Below are 26446 nucleotides of genomic sequence, written 5' to 3'. Positions count from 1 at the left end.
ACATTTAAATCTGATTCATTCAATAGTAAGTTATTATTTTGTGTCTTAAATCCATCAGCCATTTTTATAATATATAGAGGGACTACCAGCATTTGCAGCATCCTGAGCCATTTTGGTAAGGTTACTTGGAACAATCAGTCCAGAGTACTTTGAATCTCCCTGAAAGAAGTTGAAACATGTTGGCAAACTGAAAACCCACACAAAACCTGATGAGGAACTAAGAGAGGAAACTGCACATCCAAAGGGGGGCTGAAAGACTCATATAAGATCAAGAGACAGTACGTGAAGACGATAGAGTGGCAGGTGACACACCAACTGGACATGGGTCGTGTACTGGTGCTGTTCATGTTGCTCTGGAACTCAGGTAGGACTTCAACCTGTTTAACTACAGTACAGCTGCCCACACAACACTAGTCTGGATTGTTGTTTTTTATGTGCTTTTTCTATATACTTTGATTAGTTAACTGTCAATTGTTTCTGGATGTTTGAGTTGAGGACTCCGCTTGTTATCGTATGTGCAATACAAAGTTAAAGGCCAATAAGTAGTAGACTACTTTATCAAACCGTGAGTGAATGTGAATGTGTGGCATAGGCCAGGATGGGAAATCAACCCTCTGAGGACGTTTATTCGAAACCGTTTTTTCCATTTGCATTCGCACTGGCCAAGTGGCCATAGGGACTATAGAAGGGGTAAGAGAGTGATGCAAGCATGGTAACAGTCTTTATAGCATTAAAAAAAGCATGAACTAAATACTTAATCTAATGTATATAGCATATTTGTCATAATTCAAACAAGTCTCCCGAAGAGAAACGGGTATCTCTCTCTCCCCCACCTCTGCCTGTTGCGCTGTGGACGTGTGTGTGTGTGTGTGTGTGTGTGTGTGTGTGTGTGTGTGTGTGTGTGTGTGTGTGTGTGTGTGTGTGTGTGTGTGTGTGTGTGTGTGTGTGTGTGTGTGTGTGTGTGTGTGTGTGTGTGTGAGACGGCCGGCCGGCAAGGTTGTCAAAAGGCAGTTAACAATATGATCCCGTTAATCTTATGATGGACATGTGTTGTGATATTTAAACAAACAAACCGTCAATGGCCAAATAAAAGCCTCTTATTTACGAGAGCGGTCTGAGAGACCTCCAGCTTACAGCGGGGTCTCTGAGCAGGACTGGCTGAGCGACGAGCCAGGCACTGGCTGGCTGTCGCGTCACTTTATGGAGCTTCTCACCTCAGAAAACTTTGAAGCAAATTGTCAATTCGGCATCAATTTTTGCAAGACTGCCTATATTTGAAATCTAAACAGTTCATTTCTTGCCTAAAACATTGTCAGAAGTGAATTCAGTGATGAATAAGATGGCAAAAATTGTTAAAATTGTCCCGTTGATGGTCTGTCTGTACGGAAACCCGACCCTCGTTGACCTAGGTTCTTATGTGGAAAAGGGAACAGCGAAAAGACCTTGCCCTGAAGTAGGAGCTGAAAGAGTTAGAGGAACTTCGGTCAGAGGAACTTAAAAATCCACAAATTGGTCCAGTCTGAACACAAGAAAAAAAGGGTTCTAGGAATGTTACGTTCTTAGAACTGCAAAAATCCCTACGGTCGGAAAGCGGCTATTGTGCTCGCACAGCAAATTAGGAATCAGGGACGAGAACTTGTGACACTCGTCATCTGTCTCTGTGTATAATTGGTGCCAGTTTGGCCACGTTTTCTTTTTTTATTTAAAGAGATTTGAAGAATTTCAATAAGCGAACCTTATACCTTCCAGCTTTAGGGCCAAATGATCTCTTTACACATTGCTCTAGGAGAGATTTGGGCCTCACTGTACAGAAAGCTCAGTTTGTTCGGAAAATGTTGATATGACACACATGGGGATCAGGTTATATGCAAATACGAATAATATGTCAAATTGAGAAAATGCCCTTAGACCTGACAATGTGAACATCAACCAGACACTAACAGATACATTTAAATCTGATTCATTCGATAGTAAGTTATTATTTTGTGTCTTGAATCCCCCAGCCATTTTCATATTATATAGAGGGACTAGCAGCAATTGCAGCATCCTGAGCCATTCTGGTAAGGTTACTTGGAACAATCAGTCCAGAGTAGTTTGATTCTCCCTGAAACAAGTTTGCTTTTATTTTTAAATTATTATACACACAAAAAATTCTCAACTTTTTTTGAAAATATTCACTGTCTCCCGCAATCTCAACGCAACAAAAACGTGCAACTATTTGACAAAAGCTGTGTAAAAAAAACGTCTGCAAAATCATGGAGGGACGCGTCATTATGGAACCCACGTAACTTGTAGGAAAGGGTTTCTTAGAAGCATAGAGCTTGTCAATCTGTGTGGGAGCATAATGTATATATTTATATAGGTGCAGTAATAGTTTCCAATTTTTCAAACATGTTTGAAGTAATGAAGATCTAAATAGGATTGAAAGGTTGTCAGTAAACTTTTGTTGCTTGGAGAAAGTGTGCACCCGTTACCCTCTCTTCACTGACGCTGCTTTCTGACTGTGATGTGCTGATGACTCACCTTTTCCATAGAAACCTAAGCCAAAAACACACAAATACTAGTTTGGTACTGCCCCCTGGTGGTAACAGCTAGAAAGACTAAATGTTGACCTGATAAAATATTCAAAATAATATAGGCCTATATATAATTCCCTCGCAGGCACAAGTGTCTCTTTTGCTACTAGTTTATTCGAAACTTCTCTCTAAATCCACCATGAAAACTAAACTCACAGTATAACGAAAACATATAGATAATATTAGCATCCTACTCGAAACATACACCATTCACCAAAGTAAAATACAGAAATACAAAACATACCTCGTTGGCTCGATGCTACAAAGAAGGGAATCGTCTTTAGAGGTCTCTTTAATCACTGACTTTACATTAAAGTCTCTTTTATTACCATTGTCAAACTTTTCACAAGAGCATAAACAGTGCTTGCTGCTAGCTTGCTGTTGTTTGTTGTGGGTCTCTCAGTGCATCCCAAAGAGCCTTTCGCCGAGACTTCAAAATAAAACTACTTTGACTCTTACCAAAATAAATCACTTAAATACCAAAAGCGATTTAAATACATTTTCAATTATGACATTGGTTGTTAACTAATTATACATCATGTTATGAAGTAATTGCAATAATTACAATATATTTGATTACAATTTCATAAAATTGTTGTTTAGGGGAATAGAAGTCGAAGTCTTTTGATTTGTTATTATTAACCACTGTATTATTATTCCTTACAGTTGATTTATAGGATAGCTGGCTTAATAACTCATGTGGTCAATTGTAAAGTACCACAAAAGATGTTTCAAGCTTTTTAAAATTCTGTTTTTAAATTTCATATTTTTTTAGGAACAAAATCTTAAAACCGACATAATGCAATTCTGAAATATTTAATCGTCTTTACATTATCATCACAACTTCATGATATCGGCTAGAGTTTCTATTATTTCTAAATGATCTTTTATTTAAGTTAAACTTGCATTCATTTAATCTTTGTCTACTAGGAGTATTAGAACAATATATAAACACAACATCTGACATATCTTATAAAGTTGTTATAGCAAACTGTTTAGCTAACAGCTTCATATTTAGATCCAAGAAAAAGATTTCCAATAGAAAATGTATGAGTATTTTTTGCAGCATTGCTAATTTAACGATTTGAATACAAATGCCCTACTCACCCAGAAAATGATCATCTTGTGATAGAGATTGTGCGAGCAGCTCATAGCGACCGACAATTACGTTTCTTGTTAGCCGTAAAAACTCTTGTGGCTGTAGTAATTATCGCGAGAGCAGGTTTTAATGTCACTGCTACTATATTGCACATATGTGTACATGTTCATTTTACATAGCCATATTTATTCTGCTCTTATAACACTTCAATATATTTCTTGTCCTGCCTATGCACCACCTGTCTATACTTTATATATCACATTGCACTTTTCTGCGCTTTTTGCACTTCTGGTTGGACGCAAACTGCATGTCGTTGTGACAAAGTTGAATCTAATCTAATCTTTTAAACCATCAGTTTGTGAGCCCTCAATGTGTTTTGATGGCTTGTTTGAATAATAACTGTAGAAACTGTAAAGGATGTTTCTACTGTAACCTTTCTGCCTGACCTGGCCAGAGCAGGAAACATTTTTCATTTATTTATGTTTTTTTTTAGGATTCCTCCCAGGTTTCCAGACAGAGGGAAAAGGTAAAACAGAGAAACTAGATATAATTAAAGAATTACACGATTATTTTATTAATGACTCTCTCGTTGCAAAGAAACTCCTGCACACTGTCTGACTTGCAAAGATATATTTACGTCACCCAGGGGGGTAGCACAAAATTCTGGGCCCTGTAGAAAGGCATTCTCTATGGGCCCCTCCTTGCATCCATAGCTATTTATTCTAGCATCTTTTTTGGGTCCTCCTCCAATGAGGGCCCAGGGTACTCAGTCCCCTTTCAGTCCGACGCCCCTGGCATCACCACTTATTAAAGTTATCTTTGCAAGTTAGACAGTGTGCAGGAGTTTCTTTTAAACCTTTGATCTACCCGTCCCTCTCCTACACACCTGTCTCATGTAATAGATGTGTGAAATATTTCTCTGTACTAATTACTCTCTCACCTGTGTTCAGATATTGATGATATCCGGTTATTGGGAGGATCCAGCCGCTGTTCTGGTGTGCTACAGGTGAAGCGGCAGGGAGAGTGGGCAGAAGTGGATGACCGTGAATGGGACCTGAAGTTAGCAGATGTAGTTTGCAGACATCTGGACTGTGGCTCTGTGGTTCAAGCTTTATCAAAAAGACATTCATTCTCAGACCCTTATAGCAGCATCACATCTTCCTGTCTTGAGTCTGGACCTAGACTGAAGAAATGTTTAACAAAAAGGTCCCGGACTTGGCCTACCAGTTTGGAGATCATCTGCTCAGGTAACAACATTCAGTAACACAAAAACACAAATTCCAAAGCAAGCTCAAAAGTAGGTTTGTTGCTGGAGGCTCATGGCTTCAAACCTTCCAAGATATTCCTCTGACATCAGCCACCAGAAGGGGACTGTCACTGAACTGGCCTGCTTCCACTAGTCTCCAGCAATCTACAGTCAGAAACACACTTGGTTGTGTTGTTGATGACAAAATGATTTATTTAGAAACAATTAAAGGGAAGCGTTTGATACATTGGACATTTTATGTTTTGGTTGGGCGACATAAGGCCCCGATCAGCCTTGGGCGGCTTTTTCAAGAAAAGTGAAGCATTGTGCTCGCTGCTTTTGCGTTGCTGAGTGCCTCATATTTTTCTGCTCTATATGCCTTGCATTTTTGTAGGAGTGCCCTGAACGCCTTGAGTTGAAAAAACTTTAGAGTGCAAAAGTGCCCAAAGCCGGTAATTTGGTAGTTGTCTAGCAAGAAAAAAGAAACTGACATCGCTCGGTTTTGTCGTCATTGTATTGTAAGGTGTTAGTGTTATTTTGCCATGCCATATACTTTTATGCACTTTCATTTATCTGTCTGCATGTTTTCTGTCTTTCTCTTTCTCTGTCTCTCTCTCTCTTCTCCAGACTCTGTCAGGCTGGTGAATGGGACCAGTCTGTGTTCAGGCAGACTGGAGGTGAAGTCTAACCAGTCTACCCAGTCGTGGTCCTCAGTGTGTGAAGATGACTTTGACCTGCAGGATGCAGAGGTGGTCTGCAGGGAGCTTGGCTGTGGGGCTCCTTTAGTCCTCCAGGGGGCGCTCTATGGAGACATGGAGGCTCCAGTGTGGACCAAAGAGTTCCAGTGTAGAGGCCATGAGTCTACTCTGCTGGACTGTGACAGCTCAGATAGAAACATCTGCTCTTCTGGCAAAGCTGTTGGACTCACCTGCTCAGGTAGAAAAAGATCTGTGGCTTTGATTAGAGTTTCTATTTTGATAAATGGGGCATCATCTATTTTTACCAATTACTCTTGTCTGCTCAGAGCCTGATAATTTCCAGTTGGCGAGAGGATCCAGTCGCTGTGCCGGTGAACTAGAGATGAAAAAACACGGAGAGTGGCGTAAAGTGGATGCTACATATAATGCCTGGAATCTACAGGCAGCAGATGTAGTGTGTAGACATCTTGACTGCGGCTCTGCTGTTTCAACAGGGAGGAAAGAGAGCAAGCAGTACGGAGGAATATGGAGGATTAGATCAACTTGCCTTCAATCCAAGTCTGCAGTTAGGGAGTGTATATTAACAAAGTATTCCCTTTCCCTTTCCAACCTGGAGATCATCTGCTCAGGTAACACCACACCAGGCAATACATCAACTATAACTGTAATCTCAGTCTTTTCGCTTGCATTTACATTTCACAGATGCTTTTGTCCAAAGCACGTCCAAATGAGGTACCATCCAAGCTACTGTAGCTCCAGCAGATGTCATCAAGAATAAGAGCTTAGTTTTACATTCCATCTGACAGTGCCACATGGTTGCAGATGCATGCAGCAATGCATAGGTTTATGGGAAATGAAAAGGCAGCATTGAGTAAGTTATCTTATTCAGCCAGCAATGGAGAACTCTAGCTGTATGTACCAGACTCAGAATTAAGTCAGCTGAATCAGATTTGGCTGTTCAATACGAATATGAAAGTGCTGTGTTTTATGTCCCACCCATCCACCCCGATCTTTTCCCTAAGCAGTCCACAGCGCTTTGATACAGCAGCAGTGTATGTGTTACCTACAGCTGTATGGTTCATGAGTGGCTTGATACGTTAGACATTTTAGGTTCTGGTTGGGCGTCATAAGGCCCCGATCAGACAAAGCGCGTTTTATCAGCCTTGGGCGGCTTTTTCAAGAAAAGTGAAGTGTTGCGCTCACTGCTTTTGTGTTGCTGAGTGCCTCATATTTTTCTGCTCTATGCACCTTGCATTTTTGCAGGAGTGCCCTGAAAGCATTGAGTTGAAAAAAAACTTAAACTCAGAGAATAATTGCCCAAAGTCGGAGATTTGGTGGTTGCCTAGCAAGAATAACAAAACCACGGAACTGGCAACGCTATTGTATTGTAAGGTGTTAGTGTTATTTTGCAATGCCATACTTTTATACACTTTCAATTCTCTGTTTGCATGCTTTTCTGTCTTTCTTTCTCTGTCTCTCTCTCTTCTTCAGACTCTGTCAGGCTGGTGAATGGGAATAGTCTGTGTTCAGGCAGACTGGAGGTGAAGTCTAACAAGTCTACCCAGTCATGGTCCTCAGTGTGTGAAGATGACTTTGACCTGCAGGATGCAGAGGTGGTCTGCAGGGAGCTTGGCTGCAGGGCTCCTTCAGTCCTCCAGGGGGCGCTCTATGGAGACATGGAGGCTCCAGTGTGGACCAAAGAGTTCCAGTGTAGAGGCCATGAGTCTGCTCTGCTGGACTGTGACAGCTCAGATAGAAACACCTGCTCTTCTGGCAAAGCTGTTGGACTCACCTGCTCAGGTAGAAAAAGATCTGTAGCTTTGATTTGAATTTCTATTTTGATAAATGTGGCATGATCTGTTTTTACCAATTACTCTTGTCTGCTCAGAGCCCGATAATTTACGGTTGGCGAGAGGATCCAGTCGCTGTGCCGGTGGACTGGAGATAAAGAAAGAGGGAAAGTGGCGTAAAGTGGATGTTAAAGATTCTGCCTGGAATCTAAAGGCAGCAGATGTAGTGTGTAGACATCTTGACTGTGGCTCTGTTGTTTCAACAGGGTGGAAAAAGAGGAAGTTCTACACAGGAATATGGTGGATTAGCTCAACTTGTCTTCAATCCAAGTCTGCAGTTAGCGACTGTAAATTAGCAAAGTCTTACACTTCCCAGTCCAACCTGGAGATCATCTGCTCAGGTAACACCACACCAGGCAATACTTCAGCTATAACTGTAATCTCAGTCTTTTTGCTTGCATTTACATTTCACAGATGCTTTTGTTCAAAGCATGTCCAAACGAGGTACCATCTAAGCTACAGTAGATCCAGGAGATGTCATCAAGAATAAGAGCTTAATTTTACATTCCATCTGACAGCGCCACATGGTTGCAGATGCATGCAGCAATGCATAAGTTTATGGGAAATTAAAAGGCAACATTGACTAAGTTATCTTATTCAGCCAGCAATGGAGAACTACAGCTGTATATACCAAACTCAGAAATTAAAGGTCCTATGACATGCTGCTTTTTGGATGGTTTTATATAGGCCTTAGTGGTCCCCTAATACTGTATCTGAAGTCTCTTTTATATAGACCTTAGTGGTCCCTTAATACTGTATCTGAAGTCTCTTTCCCGAAATGCAGCCTTGGTGCAGAATTACAGCCACTACAGCCACCCCAACCAACCTACATCCTTTCATACTACTCGCTACGGTGATAATTCACACGTAATGTAGGTCAATGGAGGCCAAACAGCGTTGATATACATGCTAAAAAACCATTATGCGTCTTGATAACACGCCAATAATGGCATACGAATTGGCATGTCATACATACGCCACTTAATGAGATCAGTCTGGTGTTTGCCTAGCAAGGATAACAAAAACACCCAACTGGCAGCGCTATTGTATTGTAAGGTGTTAGTGTTGTTTTGCAATGCCATACTTTTATACACTTTCAATTATCTGTCTGCATGTTTTTCTGTCTTTCTTTCTCTTTGTCTCTCTGTCACTCTCTCTTCTCCAGACTCTGTCAGGCTGGTGAATAGGACTAGTCTGTGTTCAGGCAGACTGGAGGTGAAGTCTAACCAGTCTACCCAGTCATGGTCCTCAGTGTGTGAAGATGACTTTGACCTGCAGGATGCAGAGGTGGTCTGCAGGGAGCTTGGCTGTGGGGCTCCTTTAGTCCTCCAGGGGGCGCTCTATGGAGACCTGGAGGCTCCAGTGTGGACCAAAGAGTTCCAGTGTAGAGGCCATGAGTCTGCTCTGCTGGACTGTGACAGCTCAGATAGAAACACCTGCTCTTCTGGCAAAGCTGTTGGACTCACCTGCTCAGGTAGAAGAGGAGCTGTAGCTTTGAATTAACTGTTACACTTTATTTGAAGTGTGTAAAAGACTGACATGACACTGGCCATGAACATGAACAAATCTTTATGAATGTTTAGCTGTCATTAGCTGTCATTCGGTAAAATATGACTTTTTAATGCAAAGTTAAAACCGTTTTTGTTATAACGATTTGAAATTAATGTCAAACACTTCATTTTCTGCATTCTGATGATTTTTTCCTCATCAATTTATGGCGCAAATGTCTTTATTTATGTAAATGAAATGGTAATAGGGTTTTGGCCAGTTTTGAATTACGCCTAAGCACTGAGCTGCTCTCTCCTCCTCTCTCTCTCTCCATCTGTGTGCATTCATGTTCCATTAATGCATGTTACTAACTTAGCTTCTTGCCCGGAGCCCTTGTGCTGTCTCGCCCCGCAGATTTCCTTGGATTGTGGTGGCACCTGGATCGTGTCTGCAGCTGCTGCCATGATCCTGCTTGATGGCCTGCTACACCCTGCACTTCTACTGCTATTATTATTAGTCCTAGTTCTTATATATTTACTGTTACTATAATTGCCACTCTTCATCATGCTATTCCATTATACCCACTGATAAAATTATTATGACTCATATTTCTGAATCCCTTTCTCTCTAACCGGTCAAGGCAGATGGCCGCCCACCAAGAGACAGGTTCTGTCTGAGGTTCCTGCCTGTTAAAAGGAAGTCTTTCATAGCAAATGCTTTCTCTAGCTCTTGTTGGGTCTCTCTTAATTGACCTAATGACAAATTCTGTTCATGATGGTGTCATGTCACTCTTATGCACACCCTTCAAATGAAGTGTTACCGAACGTACTTATAAAAATGACTTAATTTATTTGAGTAATTATTCTTGTGTCTCCATTCAGAGCCTGTCAGATTGTCTGGAAGAGCCAGTAACTGTGCTGGTACGCCAGAGATGAAACAACAGGGACAGTGGAGACCAGTGATTGCATTTAATTACGAATGGGTCCAGAAGTTATCATCTGCAGTGTGTAAACGGCTGGACTGTGGTTCTGCTGTTTCCACAAACATGAGCAGCTCTAGAAAAACACCTGTGTGGGAGATCAATCATTCTTGTGTTCAGTCTGATTGGCTAGTACGGGAGTGTTTATCGTTAACAAGTTCCTTGAAAAGCCCCACGAACCTGGAGGTGGTCTGCTCAGGTAACCCTAAACAGTGACTGTCACATTCTTAACTTTTACTTTCTTTTGCTAATAAACAAATCCTGTCATCTTATCCGGTCAGCGCAGTCGGGATGGTGTAGACGGTATATGGTTGCTGCGAACCATCTGGTCATTCATACTCGTTGCGGTCAAAGTTGTTAAAAAGGAAATATTGCCTTAGTTTCAAGATGCTGTTTACTCCAAATCCCTACCCTATCTACAGTATGTTATGTAACTTCCAAAACAGTAACATCAGACAATTTTTGCCACTTTTCTTGTAACAGGAGTTGTTTTTTTCTGGTTTAGGAATACAGTTTAAGAAAAATTTGATATAAAGCAGGATGTAGGTTTTATAGGATGGTTCTTTTCTTTGGCAACTTTCATGTGTTTTGTCAAATGATTTACAGAGTTTTAGACATTCTTTTATCAAATGGCTTCAAAAGAATAGTTTATATAGCAGCTGTAAATGGAGCATACCACAGGACCCCCCCCCCCTCCTCCCCTTAGGTTAGAGTTGAGCCCCGAATGTTTACAACGTCCACCCCTTGATGAAACACGTTTTACTTTGCTTAACAAAACAAATAAAGATGATCATGGTAGAATTTTATATTATTGATATGAGGTCTTCATTTTTCATCCACTGTGTCCACATTTGCTGGCTCAGCCAAACATCTCCTCCTCTACCCACAGTGATGGGGTTTCTGAGGCCACGCAGCAGGGGTTGCGAGTGCTCATGGGCTCCGACTTCACCATCAGCTGCTCCATCCTGCCACAGTACCCAGGAGGCTCCTTCCAGCTCATCTTCAACACCTCCGACCCAGAACAGAAGACCTACACCCTGCCAGCTGTCAATCACTCAGCCCACTTCCTGTTCTCTGCTGCAGACTCCACCCACCGAGGGGAGTACCGCTGTGTTTATCACCTCAACGTTTTCTCCCATAACTTCTCTTCTGAGAGCCGCCCGCTCCATCTCACTCTTGCAGGTAACTTCACAGACAATCTGAGTCAAACAGGGAAACGTCACACTGACTTACATCTGGTCATCGGACTGGTTGTCCTGATGGTGCTGCTGGTGCTCGTGAACGGTGCTGCCCTTTTTTTCTACTCCAAGGTACTACACACATATGCTACACACACTATACACTTTTATGTATCAAACTCACGGACCTTTCAAATTAAAAGCCTTCCAGTGGCTCATCTCTCGCTTTCCTGGTAGGCTTTTTAATTAAAAAAAAGAGAGCACAGAGTTTGACATATAGACTGAATAAGTAACTGATATAAAAAAGTAGTAACATTTTAACTAGCCTCCACGCTGCTTTGTACTGTTCACTAACCCTGTGTTGTAAGAGTAGCGTATCTCTTTTGGAGAACAAAAAGGTATCTAAGACATTTCCTGTCATGTCTCTCTAGGCCAGCAGAGGGCAGACGCTAAGAAGAGAGGACAACATGGAGGTTCATTACCTCTGTGGTGCTGATGACTTGCTGGGTGAAGAGGCAGGAGGAGCGCAGGGCTCAGAGTAGGATCTCACAGCCAGATGGACGGCTCTGCTCTCAAACAGCCAAATCAGAGCAGTTCAGGTGTGGGATAATATCAGGCATAGCTTTCCTAGAGAAGACCCAGACAGACAATCAACTACAATGGCAAACTTTTAAACCATTGTACAGGGTGGAACAATTAAATAATATGATTGTACATTTATGGTTTTATTATTACAGAGATTTTTTTCTGCATAAAGAAATATTTGGCGCCCCAAAGAGGTTTTAGTCAGCGTCTAAAGGAAAATCACCAGCTCTAATACATCTTTGACTTCCAGCTGTCAACTCCTCTCCCCTCGCTCTCTGATATAGAGGCATCAGCATTACATTTAAACGTCTTATAAGCAGTTGAAAGTTCCTTGTAGTCAATCAACATTTATTTGCATAGCACTTTACAGCAACCTACAGGTATCCAAAGTGCTACAGAAAAGGACCAAGAATAAAACAACATAACATACAATAAAAAGAATAAAACATAGAATTGTAAAATCAGAAAAGGTTGCTTTTAACCAGGAGGAAGAGAGGTCAAATGTTAGAGCGCTACTGTATATTAAAAGCAATTCTAAATAAATACGTTAACAACGTAACAACTTAATGTTGAATTCACACATTCTTTTCACATCGTAGGAAAGCACATCGCTAACGAGTGTATGATGAAGGTGTTGTGAAATGTTTGTTTAAAGCACTTAAATAAGAAATTTATGTTGTTTAGTTTAAAACAGTCTAAAGGAAATGGTACATTATAGTGTGATTAAAAGTCACCATTTACATTATTTACAGTACTTGATTTACAGATGATATGTGAAAAGGTACAAAACCTTATTTGTTTAACAGTAATTTAGTTTTCACTGCAAACCGTCACAAGAAGTGTTTTCAATTTGAAGTAGCCTACACGAAAGTTGTCCGTTGTGTACTCGTGCTAGCTTACTGAGATGAACGTGAGACGTTAGATGCAAAACATGTCCATCAAGCTTAAGTTGTTCACTTTCTTATGTGTAAAACTGCAACATATTGAACAGTAAATGTTCACAGTAAAAGACAAGCATTTTTGGTCGTCATTCGAAGCCATTCCACTACAGAAGGCATGTTGGGTTGGTAAAATTAGAAAGCTAATGTTAGCTAACAAGCAGCAGCAGAGTAGGGTTCGTTGGAAAAAAATTCTAAGGTTCGGCAGAAACCGAACCCCGCCAAAAAGCCATATTCGGTCGAATCCGAACCCGAATCCTGGATTTGGTGCATCCCTAGCATGAATAGACAGTCTATATAAATGCTGAAATGTAGTAAAGAGTCAATATGCAGTTATTGCAAAGTGTGGTCTAGATAGTGATGTAGATCAGTGGATGTACAAAAATTTTATAATTTGAAAAAATAAAATTCAAGTTCATGGTAATGTACATTTCTACCAATTTAATTTAACAGATTCAACAATATAGCCATGCTTTTTTCCACACTTTGTTTTTCTGGATTATGGTACTCATGTAAAGTATTATTGTCCTACCGGTATTTTAGTCAATGCGGCTATATGTGTTACTAATTAAGTGCTAGCAGAGAATGACAGGCTCAGGTGCTAGTGACAGACTATTCAACATCAAAACAAAAAGAGTTTTAAAGTATGCGGAGGAAAACTCAGGTGAAAAAGCTGCAAGACATTTTGACATCGACCCCAGGAGAATCCAAAACTGGAAGAAACAGAAGGAGGAGCTGACAAGAGCACAGCACAGCTAGCTAGCTAAAAGTTAGCCTGGAGCTAGAAACAAAGCTAGCTAGCTATCGTCTGTAATGTTCATCAGATACTGGTGTGCTGCAAACCAGCAATGTGTTTTACTAAACTACTGTATGCTCTTATTGTATTCTACCAGCAATACCGTAGTACCTGTATTTGAAATAAATACCCGGTGAATTTACAGGGTTCAAACTGACTCATGGTGTTTGATTCATTCTGACCCAAATTGCTTTGTCTTCTGGCTGTTGTTGTATATGGTCATATATATATATATATATATATATATATATACACGGTACGTCAGTATATATATCTATGGTATATGGTGATACTTTTGCAAATGTTTCTTAAAAAAATTAATGATCTCTGTCCACTGGAACACTACAGTTTTTCATTTAAAACAGTTTATTTAAAACAATTATACTTATCAAACAGATCAAATTAGAAATAAAAGCCTGCCTCTAACAAAAGCCTGGCAGCTAGAGTTCTGCACGGACCTTAAACGAGACCCAAACCTGGACCAGACCTACGTACTTCTGCTCAGTCTGATTCCTGAACCTGATCAGAGACAGATGCTGTATTTTAATGTTTTATTTCTTCAAAGACAAAAGTTATATGCTTGCTTTGTAATACCTGGATTCTTTTTTCTTTAATGATTTTCTTTTAAAACACATTTAATGAGCGTTGTTGGAGGGATCTAATAATTTCATTTCAATGACTGCTTTTCTGTAATTGATGTGCATATGACTAATTAAAGGCTCTTTTACATATTGTCACTGTCGGGTGAAAACCTTGTATGTCCAAAACTGTTGCTTTTCAGGAAATGAAAAAAAATGCTAATTTGAAGAAATTTTTTTGAGCTATTTACCTTTGAAAAAAGTCAGATGAAACTGCCTCGTTGCTGTTTAAATATTTGTAAAAACCCACAGACAGACAGACGTAAAGGGGGACAGATTGCTTTATAAAAATATAAGCTACAAGGTCTCTGCCCAGCAGCGACAATATACAGAACACCAAATGTATAATATTAATAATATTTGATTACTAGTGAGTAGTTGAACAGAAAAGTATATAAACAAAATTATTCTCACTTTTTCGTTTGGTTTTATCATTGATGCTGTTGTTTTAGTTTAATAAACTTTAATACAAAAGTCACTGCTTTGTTTTATTGATTGATTTTATGACTTGTTACTATTTACTTTTGATATGCACCTTTCTTATTTTTACTTGTACAATACAACCTTTACTAACGTAACATGAATAACAGGATGTCTGTGTGTTTTCAGAGCTGCTCTTTGATTCTTTCTTGATTTAATGCACTTTGCAGAAAAACAAGTGTGCTGTCTACAGTCCTACAAACAGCAGCTCCTGCACTTTTTTATTTCATCAACCTGCTGAATGAAATTATTTTTATTGAACTCAGCTGCTAAGACATTGTCCTCGACAACCCCCCCAATAATCAGAACTGGCCGGGGTTATGAAGTCAAAGAGTTTAAATTCTGTGGCAAGCAAAGATTTGTTAAGATGTGCATAATTCCTAAAATAAAACATCCCGAAACATGTGTAATGTTCAGAATCTTTAGGTTTTTAACAATGCAGCAGATTCATTAACCAATAATAATACTATTTACATAAATAAAGACATTTGCACCATAACTTGATGCAGAAAAGGCACAAATTGTTGAGGAAAGATTCACCAGAACCCAGGAAATGAAGCGTTTGATGCTCTAAATTTCCTGGGGGACGACCCAGACACTAGGGTTTCCTAGAAGCATAGAGCTTGTCAGTCTGTGTGGGAGCATAATGTACATATATGGGTGTAGTTAGTGATGGTCAAATGAAGCTTCGCGAACCAGTGTCTTTACTTTCTGAGCTCACTAGATGGCGCTCTCTGTTCAAAAAAAGGGTTTGAAAACACATTGAATTGCCATTCATTGAACCTTTTTCTTTGAACAGAGAGCGCCATCTAGTGAGCTCAGAAAGTAAAGACACTGGTTCGCAAAGCTTCATTTGACCATCACTACCAGACACCCCAGTTATAATTTGTCCTCCCAATGCTGAAACAAACGTTTTCGCTAGATAGGTGGACATCTCAAAACATAACCCTAATCACTGCAGCAGTATCTCTCCTTTGCAGGGCAGCAGATATGTGATACATGTTTGTACATGTGGATGGTGTAACCATATTCTGGAGAAAACATGAATGGACAGGGGAGAAATGGAGCATTCTGCAGGAGCAGTTTGATCTGTTTCTATATAGGATTTTATATATTAATTCCACTTTACAAAGTAGCCATTATGGTCACATTTATCTCACATTTTTATATTTGTTGTAATTGAAGTTAACTACAGCTGCCATGCACAGTTAACAACCAAAGGGAGTAGCTTTCAATTCAGGAGCTGAGTTTAATATTTGAAAGATAAGGAGGCTTCACTGCTGAGACTGCTGATCAGAGAAGAGGATGACAAACTGGGATAAGAAACTGATAAAGGGTCCTAAGGTCTGAATTATCTCTTGTCACAAACATTTCTTTTAGAATGTCTACAAGTTGACTCATGTACTCTGGACCTGCAAAGCCTTGTAAGTAATGAGTAGGATTTTTAAATGCATTGCATAAGAAACTGGCAACCAATGGAAAGATACTAAATCTAGGGTGATGTAATATTTTTCCCTTCACGCTTCACACTTTTTTTCAAACTCTTTTGACGGTGCCGTTCCAAAAAGCGATCACCTGCTAAAAGGACTGGATTGGTTATAATCGAGGGCACAGGGCTCTCCCGCAGACCAGATCAATTACTTTGTGGCACAACACCTGTCCACAGTCCAGTTCTTGTAAGTAAATGGTACTGCATTTACTGAAATTATCTGGTGATCAATCAGCGGTTATTGATGAAACATTATGAGATGTTATTTGAACTGGCAGCTTCCTGTTCCTGTTCCTGTGAAACCACACGAAACCTGATGAGATTAAAAGATAAGACAGGAAACTACACATCTGAGGAGAGCTGAAAGACACATATACAAGTACAAATATTTAGGTGTCTGGTTAGACAGTTCCCTCTCCTTCCAGCAACACATAAACCACCTTCAATCTAAAGTTAAGTCTGGGATTGGTTTTCTGTTCCACAACAGGGCCTCCTTCACTCATGCTGCCAAACTCGCCTTGGCGAAAATGACAATTTTACCAATTCTCGATTTCAGTGATGTCATTTACAGAACTGCCTCAAAATCTCTCCTGAAAAAACTGGATGTTGTCTACTAGAGTCCGGATCGGGCCGAATTGTTCTGTCCGAGCCTGGCCCGCGTCCGACAGAGTCATGTCCGAACCCGGCCCGAGCCCGACAGGCATTAAGAAATGTATGTCCAAGCCCGACCCGAGCCCGACACAGTTAAAATCTCATCGTTTTTCCTCTCATACTAATGACACATGTAGGCTACGTTTGTTTGTGTGGAAAGCCCTTTTTTATTAAGCAACTGTAGGAAGGCATTCGGAAATGTCAACAGATGAGCGCATCAGCGCACACGGGGCAACAAGCGCACATTAATAAGCTGTTAAAATGTTCAATGTGTTAACCTTTCCTGATCGCTTCGTTTCCGACCGTGATCAGAAAACCAGGAGAGACTCATTACCTTCAGGGCCGACGTTATAAAATCAATAACCACTAACTCTGCTCCGGTTGCATCTACAACACGTCGGCTTCCTTTTTTTCTATCTCTCTTCTGCCCACTTACCACACACACTCACACACACACTGAGCTCTCTTAAAAGGAGCCGCAGCACCATTTTACAACAAATTCCTTATCGCGCTGATGTGACCGAGCCCGACCCGACCCCGACCATAATTTCGAATTATCTGTCCGAACCTGGCCCGTCGGGACCCGTCGGCCTCGGGTCGGGTATCCATGCCTTATTGTCTACCATAGTGCCGTGCGTTTTGTGACCAGAGCTCCTTATAACACCAAGTTATAAGGAGCTGTTTCCACTGTTTTTCACACCCTTATTCCATTATCTCCGTCATGCCCCATTTTTTAGTTGCACAAATGCACATCTTCACCTGCATTGTTATCATATCTGTTTACGCTCCTTTGCACTATTTATCTGCCCTGGTAGCTCAACTTTTATTCTTCCCACCTTTGTTGTCACACAATTTTTGTACATCCACTGATCTACATCACTATCTAGAGCACAATCTGCACTAACTGTATTTCAATCAGGAGCGACTTGTTTGCAGATATGCAAAGGTTTATTTTACATAAGCATAATAAAATGTACAGTCTTTGGAGCTTAGACTCCATTGTTAGAAAATAAGGAAGTCAAGACAATCCCCCCGATGGAGTCTAGACACTGGAGGTGGTGGCGAAGGAGCCCGAAGACCAGACTGAAAGAGTAGCCGGACACCACAATCTTAATAATAATAATGAGAAAGACAGAGACACACTTTTGCCGCTGCCGTGCCAAAAAGTGATCATCTGCTAAAAATTGATTGCTGTCAGTGGGAGCGAGTTTATACACTTCCACAACTTACTTGAAAAACTGTGTGTTTATGGATGTATTGGCCCTTTAAAAAGGTATTTCCTCAGGTAAAGTAAAGTTCTGGGTGGGCAATGATCCATCAGATATAATCCTCAATCATTAAACCAAATATTTTGAGGCAGAAACAGCCTTTCAAAAACAAGATTGGAGCTGCGATCACTTTTTGGCAAATGCAAAAGTTGATGGGTTGTATTGCGTCTTTAAAAAAGGTATTTCTACAGATAAAAAGTTCTGGGTGGGCTATAATCTGTCAAATAAAAGCCGTATGAATGAAATCAAGTCATTTTGAGGCATGAATAACCTTTCAGTGACAAGGTAGAAGCTAAAATCACGTTTTGGCAAGTGGAAAAAGGACTGGATTGGTTATAATCAAGGGCAGAGGGCTCTCCCGCGGACATCAATCACTTTGTGGCACAACACCTGTTCACAGTCCAGTTCTTGTAAGTAAATGGTACTGCATTACCTGAAATTATCTGATGAAGATTTAGCAGTTATTGATGAAACATTACGAGATGTCACTTGAACTGGCAGCTTCCTGTTAGCTAATGGAAAAACCACACAAAACATTATGAGGAGATTAAAAGATAAGAGAGGAAACTGTACATCCGAGGAGAGCTGAAAGATACATATAAGATCAAGAGACAGTACTTGAAGACGATAGAGTGGCAGGCGACACACCAACTGGACATGGGTCGTGTACTGGTGCTGTTCATGTTGCTCTGGAGCTCAGGTAGGACTTCAACCTGTTTAACTACAGTACAGCTGCCCACACAACACAAGTCTGGATTGTTGTTGGTTTTTATGTGCTTTTTCTATATACTTTGATTAGTTAATGGTCAATTGTTTCTGGATGTTTAAGTTGAGGACAGCTCCGCTTGTTATCGTAAGTGCAATAAAAAGTTAAAGGTCAATAACTAGTAGAATACTTCATCAAACCGTGAGTGAATGTGAATGTGTAGACCAGGATGGAAATTAACCCTCTGAGGACAATATCTATTCAATGTGTCTATTAAAGCTATAGAGCGTAGATTCTGTTATCTGCCTCACTGTGTATAGTTGGTGCCAGTTTGTCACATTTTTTTCACAAGAGATTTGAAGAATTTCAATAAGCGAACCTTAGACCTTCCAGCTTTAGGGCCAAATGATCTCTTTACACATTGCTCTAGGAGAGATTTGGGCCTCACTATACAGAAAGCTTATACAGAGTCTTTTCTGAAAATGTTGATATGACACACATTGGGATCAGGTTATATGCAAATAAGAATAATATGTCAAATCTAGAAAATGCCCATAGACCTAAGGCCAACTGCACACTGGCTGCGTGGCGTGGGCATGGCATGGACGTGGCGTTTCTGTTGCGTGTCAGTTGCATGGCGTGCATGCTAGAAATAGGACCGACGCCTATTTTTCACGCGACATGCAAGCGTGTTGGAAGAGTTTCCTGGAAAAATAGAACACGAAAAGATGTTTATATGTCATTTTGACACCTATACATTTAACAAATGACATGTTGATGTTTGAAAGTCTCTCGGTTTTTCAGATATAGTATTATTATTGATTAATAAATTCAGATATAAATGTAATTTAAAAAAATAAGAATTATCGATTTTCAAATATTGCACCTGTCAATACAGAATGAAATATTCTGCAGCCTATTTTGCCGTCAATACTGCCGAGGTTGTCTTTGCTGTAATCAAATCAGTCTATATTTATGTTTATGGGAAACATACATGTGTCCAGACAAGGCTAGCAGCAGCAGCGCCGCGTCAGACACGTTTCTGGTGTGCAAAGACAGAAAATGCCACGCAACCGCCAGGCAACAAACGCCACGCTCACGCCACGCAGCCAGTGTGCAGCCGGCATAACAATGTGAACATCATCCAGACACTAACAGATACATATAAATCTGATTAATTTGATAGTAAGTTATTATTTTGTGTCTTAAATCCACCAGCCATTTTCATATTATATAGAGGGACTACCAGCATTTGCAACATCCTGAGCCATTCTGGTAATGTTACTTGGAACAATCAGTCCAGAGTAGTTTTATTCTCCTTGAAACAATTTTTTTAAATCTCAATTTACAAAAGCTGTTGCGAAAAAAACTGAGAAGGGTTTGGTGTCAACCAAGCTATAAACACAAAGTATAATGAAAACATATAGACCATATTAGCGTCCTACTAAAGAAATACAAAACAACATACCTTGTTGGCTGTATGTTACAAAGAAGGAAATCGTCTTTAGAGGTCTCTTTAATCACTGACATTACTTTAAAGTCTCTTTTATTACCATTGTGAAACTCTCACAGGGGCATAAATAGTCCGTGCTTGCTGCTAGCTTGCTGTTGTTGTTGTGGGTGTCTCACATATGCCGTTATATATGTGTCTCATTCCTGAGCGAGTAATTGTACATTTTGAGCACAGAGAACTATATTTTGCAAGAATATTACATTGCATTTTGAACAGAAATTAACACTCACAAAAAATAATTTAGTTTGAGTAAACAAAAACCTATTCCGTGCACAATAAATGTATTTGCATGTCTTTCTCTACTCGCAGGTAGACACTGTTGCGCTCCGGTCAGGTCTCCCTCGCTCTCAACCTCTTCTCTGCACGTTCAAGTCTTGACACACTCGCTCAGATTTTCACAGTGTTACAAGTGTGCCACAAAACCAACCAATCGGAGAATTAAAGGTCAATTTTGATTGGCTGTTCATCTCCAATTAGATTGCAAGTAGCAGGACACGAAAATCTAGGAGGAACAGTCTTTTACAGTCAACACCTGTTGGTCAGAATACTGGTACAGCAAATACTGACTACAGTGGAGTTGTTAGACTAACGTTACTGGATTAAAACACATTTCGGTTGGTATTTTGTATTATTGACTTATATCAAAGAAATGTCTTAATATTTGTGTTTACTATAATGCCGTGGTTTTGTTTGACTCATATCTCCTTGTGTGACTGTTAGTTTGACTCATCCTTCACATTGACTGTAAATATTAATTAGTTACTTAATTAATATTAACAGTCTATGATCCTTCACAAGCAATCTAGCTAATTTAGCACACAGCAGCTGACATGTCATCTGAACAGGCCTCGCAGCACTGTATCTAAGTTAGGTCTCACAATGCGAGACTGAACTGCAGTAGGCCTGTCCCATTATAGCCACATATAAATAGTTTTTAATACTTTGGTTACATTACCGTGTTTTATTAACATGAATTATGTTGTTATATTAGCTTGCGAAGGAGCTATCCGTTGCTGAGATATGTTATTGTAATTCAAACAACACAACGGTATTGTGATTAACACAACTGTTAAGGCATGTCTGTAATATACCGGTAGGTCAATAATATAAAATACTGTAGATCAGTGCTTTCCAACCTTTCTGGTCTGAGGTTCCCCCAAAGCCCTGTCGTATTAACTCACATACCCCACCCTATCAATTACCAATGCATTCACACTATTTATCATATTAAAGGTCCCATGACATGGTGCTCTGTGGATGCTTTTATATAGGCCTTAGTTGTCCCCTAATACTGTATCTGAAGTCTCTTTTATATAGACCTTAGTGGTCCCCTAATACTGTATCTGAAGTCTCTTTTATATAGACCTTAGTGGTCCCCTAATACTGTATCTGAAGTCTCTTTTACATAGGCCTTAGTGGTCCCCTAATACTGTATCTGAACTCTCTTTTGTATAGGCCTTAGTCGTCCCCTAATACTGTATCTGAAGTCTCTTTCCCGAAATTCAGCCTTGGTGCAGAATTACAGCCAGTAGAGCCAGTCCCACAATGAGCTTTCCTTAGGATGTGCCATTTCTGTCTGTAGCTATGGAGGAGGAGAAAAGGGGGGGGGTGTTATTACATCACAATAACTTCAGTTTTGTTAGAGTTTAACATCAGGAAATTGTGGGTCATCCAGGATTTTATATCTCTAATACACACTTGAAGTTTAGCTAACTGACCACTTTCGTCTGGCTTAATTGACAGATATAATTGGGTGTCGTCTGCGTAACAGTGAAAGTTAATTGAGTGTTTCCTAATAATATTACCTAGAGGAAGCATATATAAGGAAAATAGAATTGGACCAAGCAATGAGCCTTGAGGAACGTCATGGCTAACTTTAGCGTGCTTGGAGGGTTTATCATTAATGTTAACAAATTGGGATCGCTCAGAGAAATAGGACTTAAACCAGCTTAGTGCGATTCCTTTAATGCCAACTAAGTGTTCCAATCTCTGTAACAGGATGGTATGGTCAATAGTGTCAAATGCAGCACTAAGATCTAGTAAAACAAGGATGGAGACAAGTCCTTTATCTGCAGCAGTTAGAAGGTCGTTAGTAATTTTCACCAGTGCCGTCTCTGTGCTATGATGCTTTCTAAATCCTGATTGAAAGTCATCAAATAAACTATTGCTATGTAGAAAATCACATAACTGATTAGCAACTACCTTCTCAAGGATCTTGGATAGAAAAGGAAGGTTAGATATAGGTCTATAGTTTGCTAAGACCTCAGGATCGAGGGTGGGTTTTTTACGAAGAGGTTTTATCACAGCTATTTTAAATGACTGCGGTACATAACCTGTTAATAAGGACATATTGATCATATCTAGTAATGAAGTGTTAACCACGGGTAACGCTTCTTTGAGTAGTTTCGTTGGGTTGGGATCTAAGAGACAGGTAGATGGCTTAGCTGAGGATATCTTTAACATTAATTGTTGAAGGTCTATAGGATAAAAGCAGTCTAAGTATATGTCGGGAATAGTTGTTCTTTCTAGCGGTCTTGCGTTTAAAGGTGAACCGTTAGAAGTTGAGGGCAAAAGGTTTCTCTAATTGTTATAATTTTATCATTAAAGAAGCTCATGAAGTCATCACTACTCAGAGCTAGAGGAATAGATGGCTCAGTAGAGCTGTGACTATCTGTCAGCCTGGCTACAGTGCTCAAAAGAAACCTTGGGTTGTTCTTATTTTCTTCTATTAGTGATGAGTAGTAGTCTGATCTGGCCTTTCTTAGGGCCTTCCTATAGGTTTTGAGACTTTCTTGCCAATCCAAACAAGATTCTTCCACTTTGGTGGAACGCCATTTACTTTCGAGGTTTCGTGAGATTTGTTTTAATTTGCGAGTTTGAGAGTTATACAAAGGTGCTAGTTTCCTTTGCTTAATCATCTTCTTTTTGAGGGGAGCAACGGAGTCTAAAGTCGTCCGTAGGCAGGTCGTAGCACCGTCTACAAATGTATCAATTTGAGAGGGACTAAGGTTAACATAAAGGTCCTCTGTTATGTTAAGGCATGACAAAGAGTTAAATGCTGTTGGAATCTCTTCCTTAAATTTAGCTATAGCACTGTCAGATAGGCATCTAGTGTAGAAGCTTTTATCTAATTTAGTATAGTCATGTAGTAAGAATTCGAAAGTAATTAAAGAATGATCTGATAGTACAGAATTCTGCGGAAATATTATTAAATCCTCAATTTCAATACCATATGCCAGCACAAGGTCGAGGGTGTGGTTAAAACAGTGTGTCGCCCTGTGCACACTCTGACTGAAACCGATTGAATCTAACACTGAGTTGAAAGCAGTACTAAGGCTATCATTGTCAACGTCCACATGGATTTTAAAATCACCTACAATAAGTACTTTGTCAGATTTAAGGACTAAACATGATAAAAACTCTGAGAATTCAGATAAAAATTCAGAATACGGACCTGGAGCCCTGTAAATAACAACGAATATAATTGGCTGTAATGTTTTCCATTTTGGATGTTGAAGATTAAGAACAAGACTTTCAAATGAGTTATAATTTAGCTTTGGTTTAGGATTAATTAACAGGCTTCAATCAAAGATGGCTGCAACTCCCCCTCCTCGGCCTGAGCCTCTAGGAATTTGAGTATTAATATGACTGGGAGGAGTGGCTTCATTTAGACTGACATATTCTTCATGGCCCTGCCAGGTTTCAGTAAGACAAAATAAATAAATTTTATTATTTGATATCAAGTCATTTACCAATACTGCTTTAGAAGACAGAGATCTAATATTTAATAGTCCACGTCTAATTTTCCTATTTTGTTCTATCGTTGCAGGCGTTCTAATTCCAATTAGGTTGTTGAGTATAGCGCATCTTTTGTTTACCTTTGATTTAACCGATCTGAGTCGGGGGACAGACACCGTGCTTATTAGACTATGAGTGGGGGACTGTTCCAACAGAAGCCCAGCGGGGCATGTACTGCACCTCTGATAACTAATATCAGACTTGGGTTGTCATGGTTTATGACCGATAATAGACTCAGTCAGATTTCTTGATATGAGAGCGGCTCCGTCCCAGGTGGGATGAATGCCGTCTCTCTCAATCAGACCAGGCTTTCCCCAGAACGCCCTCCAGTTATTCACAAAGCCCACATCATTAGCTGGGCACCACCCCGACAACGAGCGGTTGAAGGATGACGTACGGCTGTACATTTCATCGCTGGTCAGGTTTGGCAGGGGTCCAGAGAAAACTACAGAGTCCGACATTGTCTTTGCGTATGCACAAAGTGACTCAACATTAATTTTAGTGATCTCCGATTTACGACCATTACCACCTACGTGAAGTATGATCTTATCAGCAGCTGTATCACTGAGTAGGGAGAAACTGTTAGAGAGGCGAAGATGCTCCGGTTTAGAGCGACCGTCATCATGTGCACTAGGGAGAGGAATTAGTCATTGCTAATGGCTAAGCTAAAGTAGCTAACAGCGTTTTAGCAACTGTAAGATCAGCGAGGCAGTCGCTGTAAGAGAAGCGAAGTATAAGTGTTTTAAGTAGAACAATTGTAATTCAAATGCAATCCAGGCAAATAGCCGCTAGTTTAAACAATAACGCAGAGTTGAGTAAGTTTTTGCTGGAGCAGCAAACTAGCGCTTGTAACACGGGAACACCGGAATTGACACAACACGCTTACCATACACGTCAGCACGTCGGTCCCGTCGTTTAGAGACGTCTCCCGGCTAATCCTGCCTTGTACTGACTGAAGTTGGAGAAACAGCTAGCTAGGTCATGTAGTCCTTACCTAGCTACTGAGCATGTAGTCCTTACCTAGCTACTGAGCATGTGCGACTGCCAACAAAGATGTTACAGAAGTTGAGATGTCTCACTCTGTAGCTAAAACAGAGACCTGAACACAGGGTGAAAAGAGGAGCTGCAGCAATGTGCAGTACAACAAAAATATAAGCTTAACAATATCTGTTAAGCTTAGGACAAGAGCAAAAGAGGTGACACAGGGTGCCCTCAACAGAGTTACATTTTGGACAGTATGGGGAGACAGAAGGATAGAAAGAATGTAGTTTAGTACAGGAGTAGTGAAGTCTATGGATCACTTTGAATTGAATTATCGGGTTAAATGCTGTAAACAGGTCAACAAATCGAGGGACACATTTTTTGGAGTCAGGGGGCTGATTTATTAAAGTATAAAGTTCAATGGGGGCTTGGATTAATTCAAAATGTGGTAAATTTGTCCGGATGTAATTTCTAATCTGGAGGTAGCGTGTGTAGGTGGGAGAGTGAACTTCTCCTTTAGCTGGATGAAGGTGGCAAAAGTGTTATTGACGTATAAGTCCGCTACAGTGACGATGCCTCTATTTTTCCAGATCTTAAAAGCAGCATCAGTGAGCGAAGGGGGGAAGGCATGATTATAGAGAACAGGCGTGGCAGTGGAGGTTTCAGGTGAATTAAATTATTTCCTTATTTGATACCAGATTCTTAAAGAGCTTTTTACCATGAAGTTATTACCTGATATGGTTGAGAGAGGTCTGTTTGATGAGAAGAGAAGAGCAGGTAGAGAGCTTTTAGAAATATCCTGCTCAATGGCAAGCCATGGTGGGGTAGAAGCAATAATGTTACCTGGGTATGCGTCTTGCCAGTACATAAGTGCTCTAGCATTTGCAGGCCATTAGTAGTGCCTTAGAACAGGTAAGCTGAGGCCCCCGGCAGATTTGGGCTTAGTTATATGAGATAGAGATACGATGAACTTTAAATCCCCAGACAAATGGTAAAATATTTGAATCTAGTTGCCTGAAGAATACTTTAGGTAAAAATACAGGCAGGTTTTGGAAGAGGTAAAGGAAAATGGGGAGTGCAACCATTTTAATTGCATTAACGCAACCTATCATTGACAGAGGTAGTAGTCTCCAGGTCTCAATGTTGCTCTTAAGTTTTTCTAACAAGTTCAAATAATTCAGTTTATAAAGAAGATTAGGATTTTTGGGAATGACAACTCCTAGATATTTAATCTTGTCTTCAGTGATATGAAAGGGCAAGATGTTAAGAAAATCAGGGCCCATGTCTCCAACAAGAGGCATGAGTTCACTTTTCTCCCAGTTTATGGTGTAGCCAGAAAATCCACCAAATGTTTTAATAAATTCTAGCAGCGGGGATAGGGATTTTTCGGGGTGGGACAGGAACAATACCACGTCATCCGCATATAGTGAGATGCTGTGATCTACTTTACGTAAGGTTAATGGGGTGATAGAGAGATGACTTCTTATAC

General features: G+C 40.2%; 2 protein-coding genes across 3 annotated transcripts in view; both read left to right on the top strand.

Annotated features, from left to right (window-relative positions):
* The window catches only part of LOC120551206 (deleted in malignant brain tumors 1 protein-like), an 85048-nt gene that overhangs the window by 11527 nt on the left and 47075 nt on the right, over nucleotides 1-26446 (top strand). The window lies entirely within an intron of this gene.
* LOC120574316 (scavenger receptor cysteine-rich type 1 protein M130-like) lies at nucleotides 291-12298 on the top strand. 2 transcript variants are annotated; one of them, XM_039824619.1, is made up of 11 exons: nucleotides 291-364; nucleotides 4169-4201; nucleotides 4626-4922; nucleotides 5549-5857; nucleotides 5946-6248; nucleotides 7111-7419; nucleotides 7676-7810; nucleotides 8635-8943; nucleotides 9839-10135; nucleotides 10826-11118; nucleotides 11546-12298. In XM_039824619.1, exons 1-11 carry the CDS (start codon nucleotides 322-324, stop codon nucleotides 11654-11656), a joined length of 2439 nt encoding a protein of 812 aa, XP_039680553.1. In that variant the 5' UTR covers nucleotides 291-321; the 3' UTR covers nucleotides 11657-12298. The 2 variants fall into 2 exon arrangements, with proteins under 2 accessions (XP_039680553.1, XP_039680545.1); XM_039824611.1 differs by having other exon boundaries at nucleotides 7508-7810.

This window comes from Perca fluviatilis, chromosome 2 (assembly GCF_010015445.1).
Source record: "Perca fluviatilis chromosome 2, GENO_Pfluv_1.0, whole genome shotgun sequence".
Taxonomy (NCBI): domain Eukaryota; kingdom Metazoa; phylum Chordata; class Actinopteri; order Perciformes; family Percidae; genus Perca; species Perca fluviatilis.
This window is presented reverse-complemented; position numbering and strand designations above follow the sequence as displayed.

Excerpts from the sequence above, each read along its gene's own strand:
- LOC120574316 (XM_039824611.1), top strand. The coding sequence starts at position 322 with ATGGGTCGTGTACTGGTGCTGTTCATGTTGCTCTGGAACTCAG. Across the intron at positions 4,923-5,548 it reads TTTGGAGATCATCTGCTCAG|ACTCTGTCAGGCTGGTGAAT; the intron begins GTAACAACATTC and ends TCTCTTCTCCAG. Across the intron at positions 6,249-7,110 it reads CCTGGAGATCATCTGCTCAG|ACTCTGTCAGGCTGGTGAAT; the intron begins GTAACACCACAC and ends TCTCTTCTTCAG.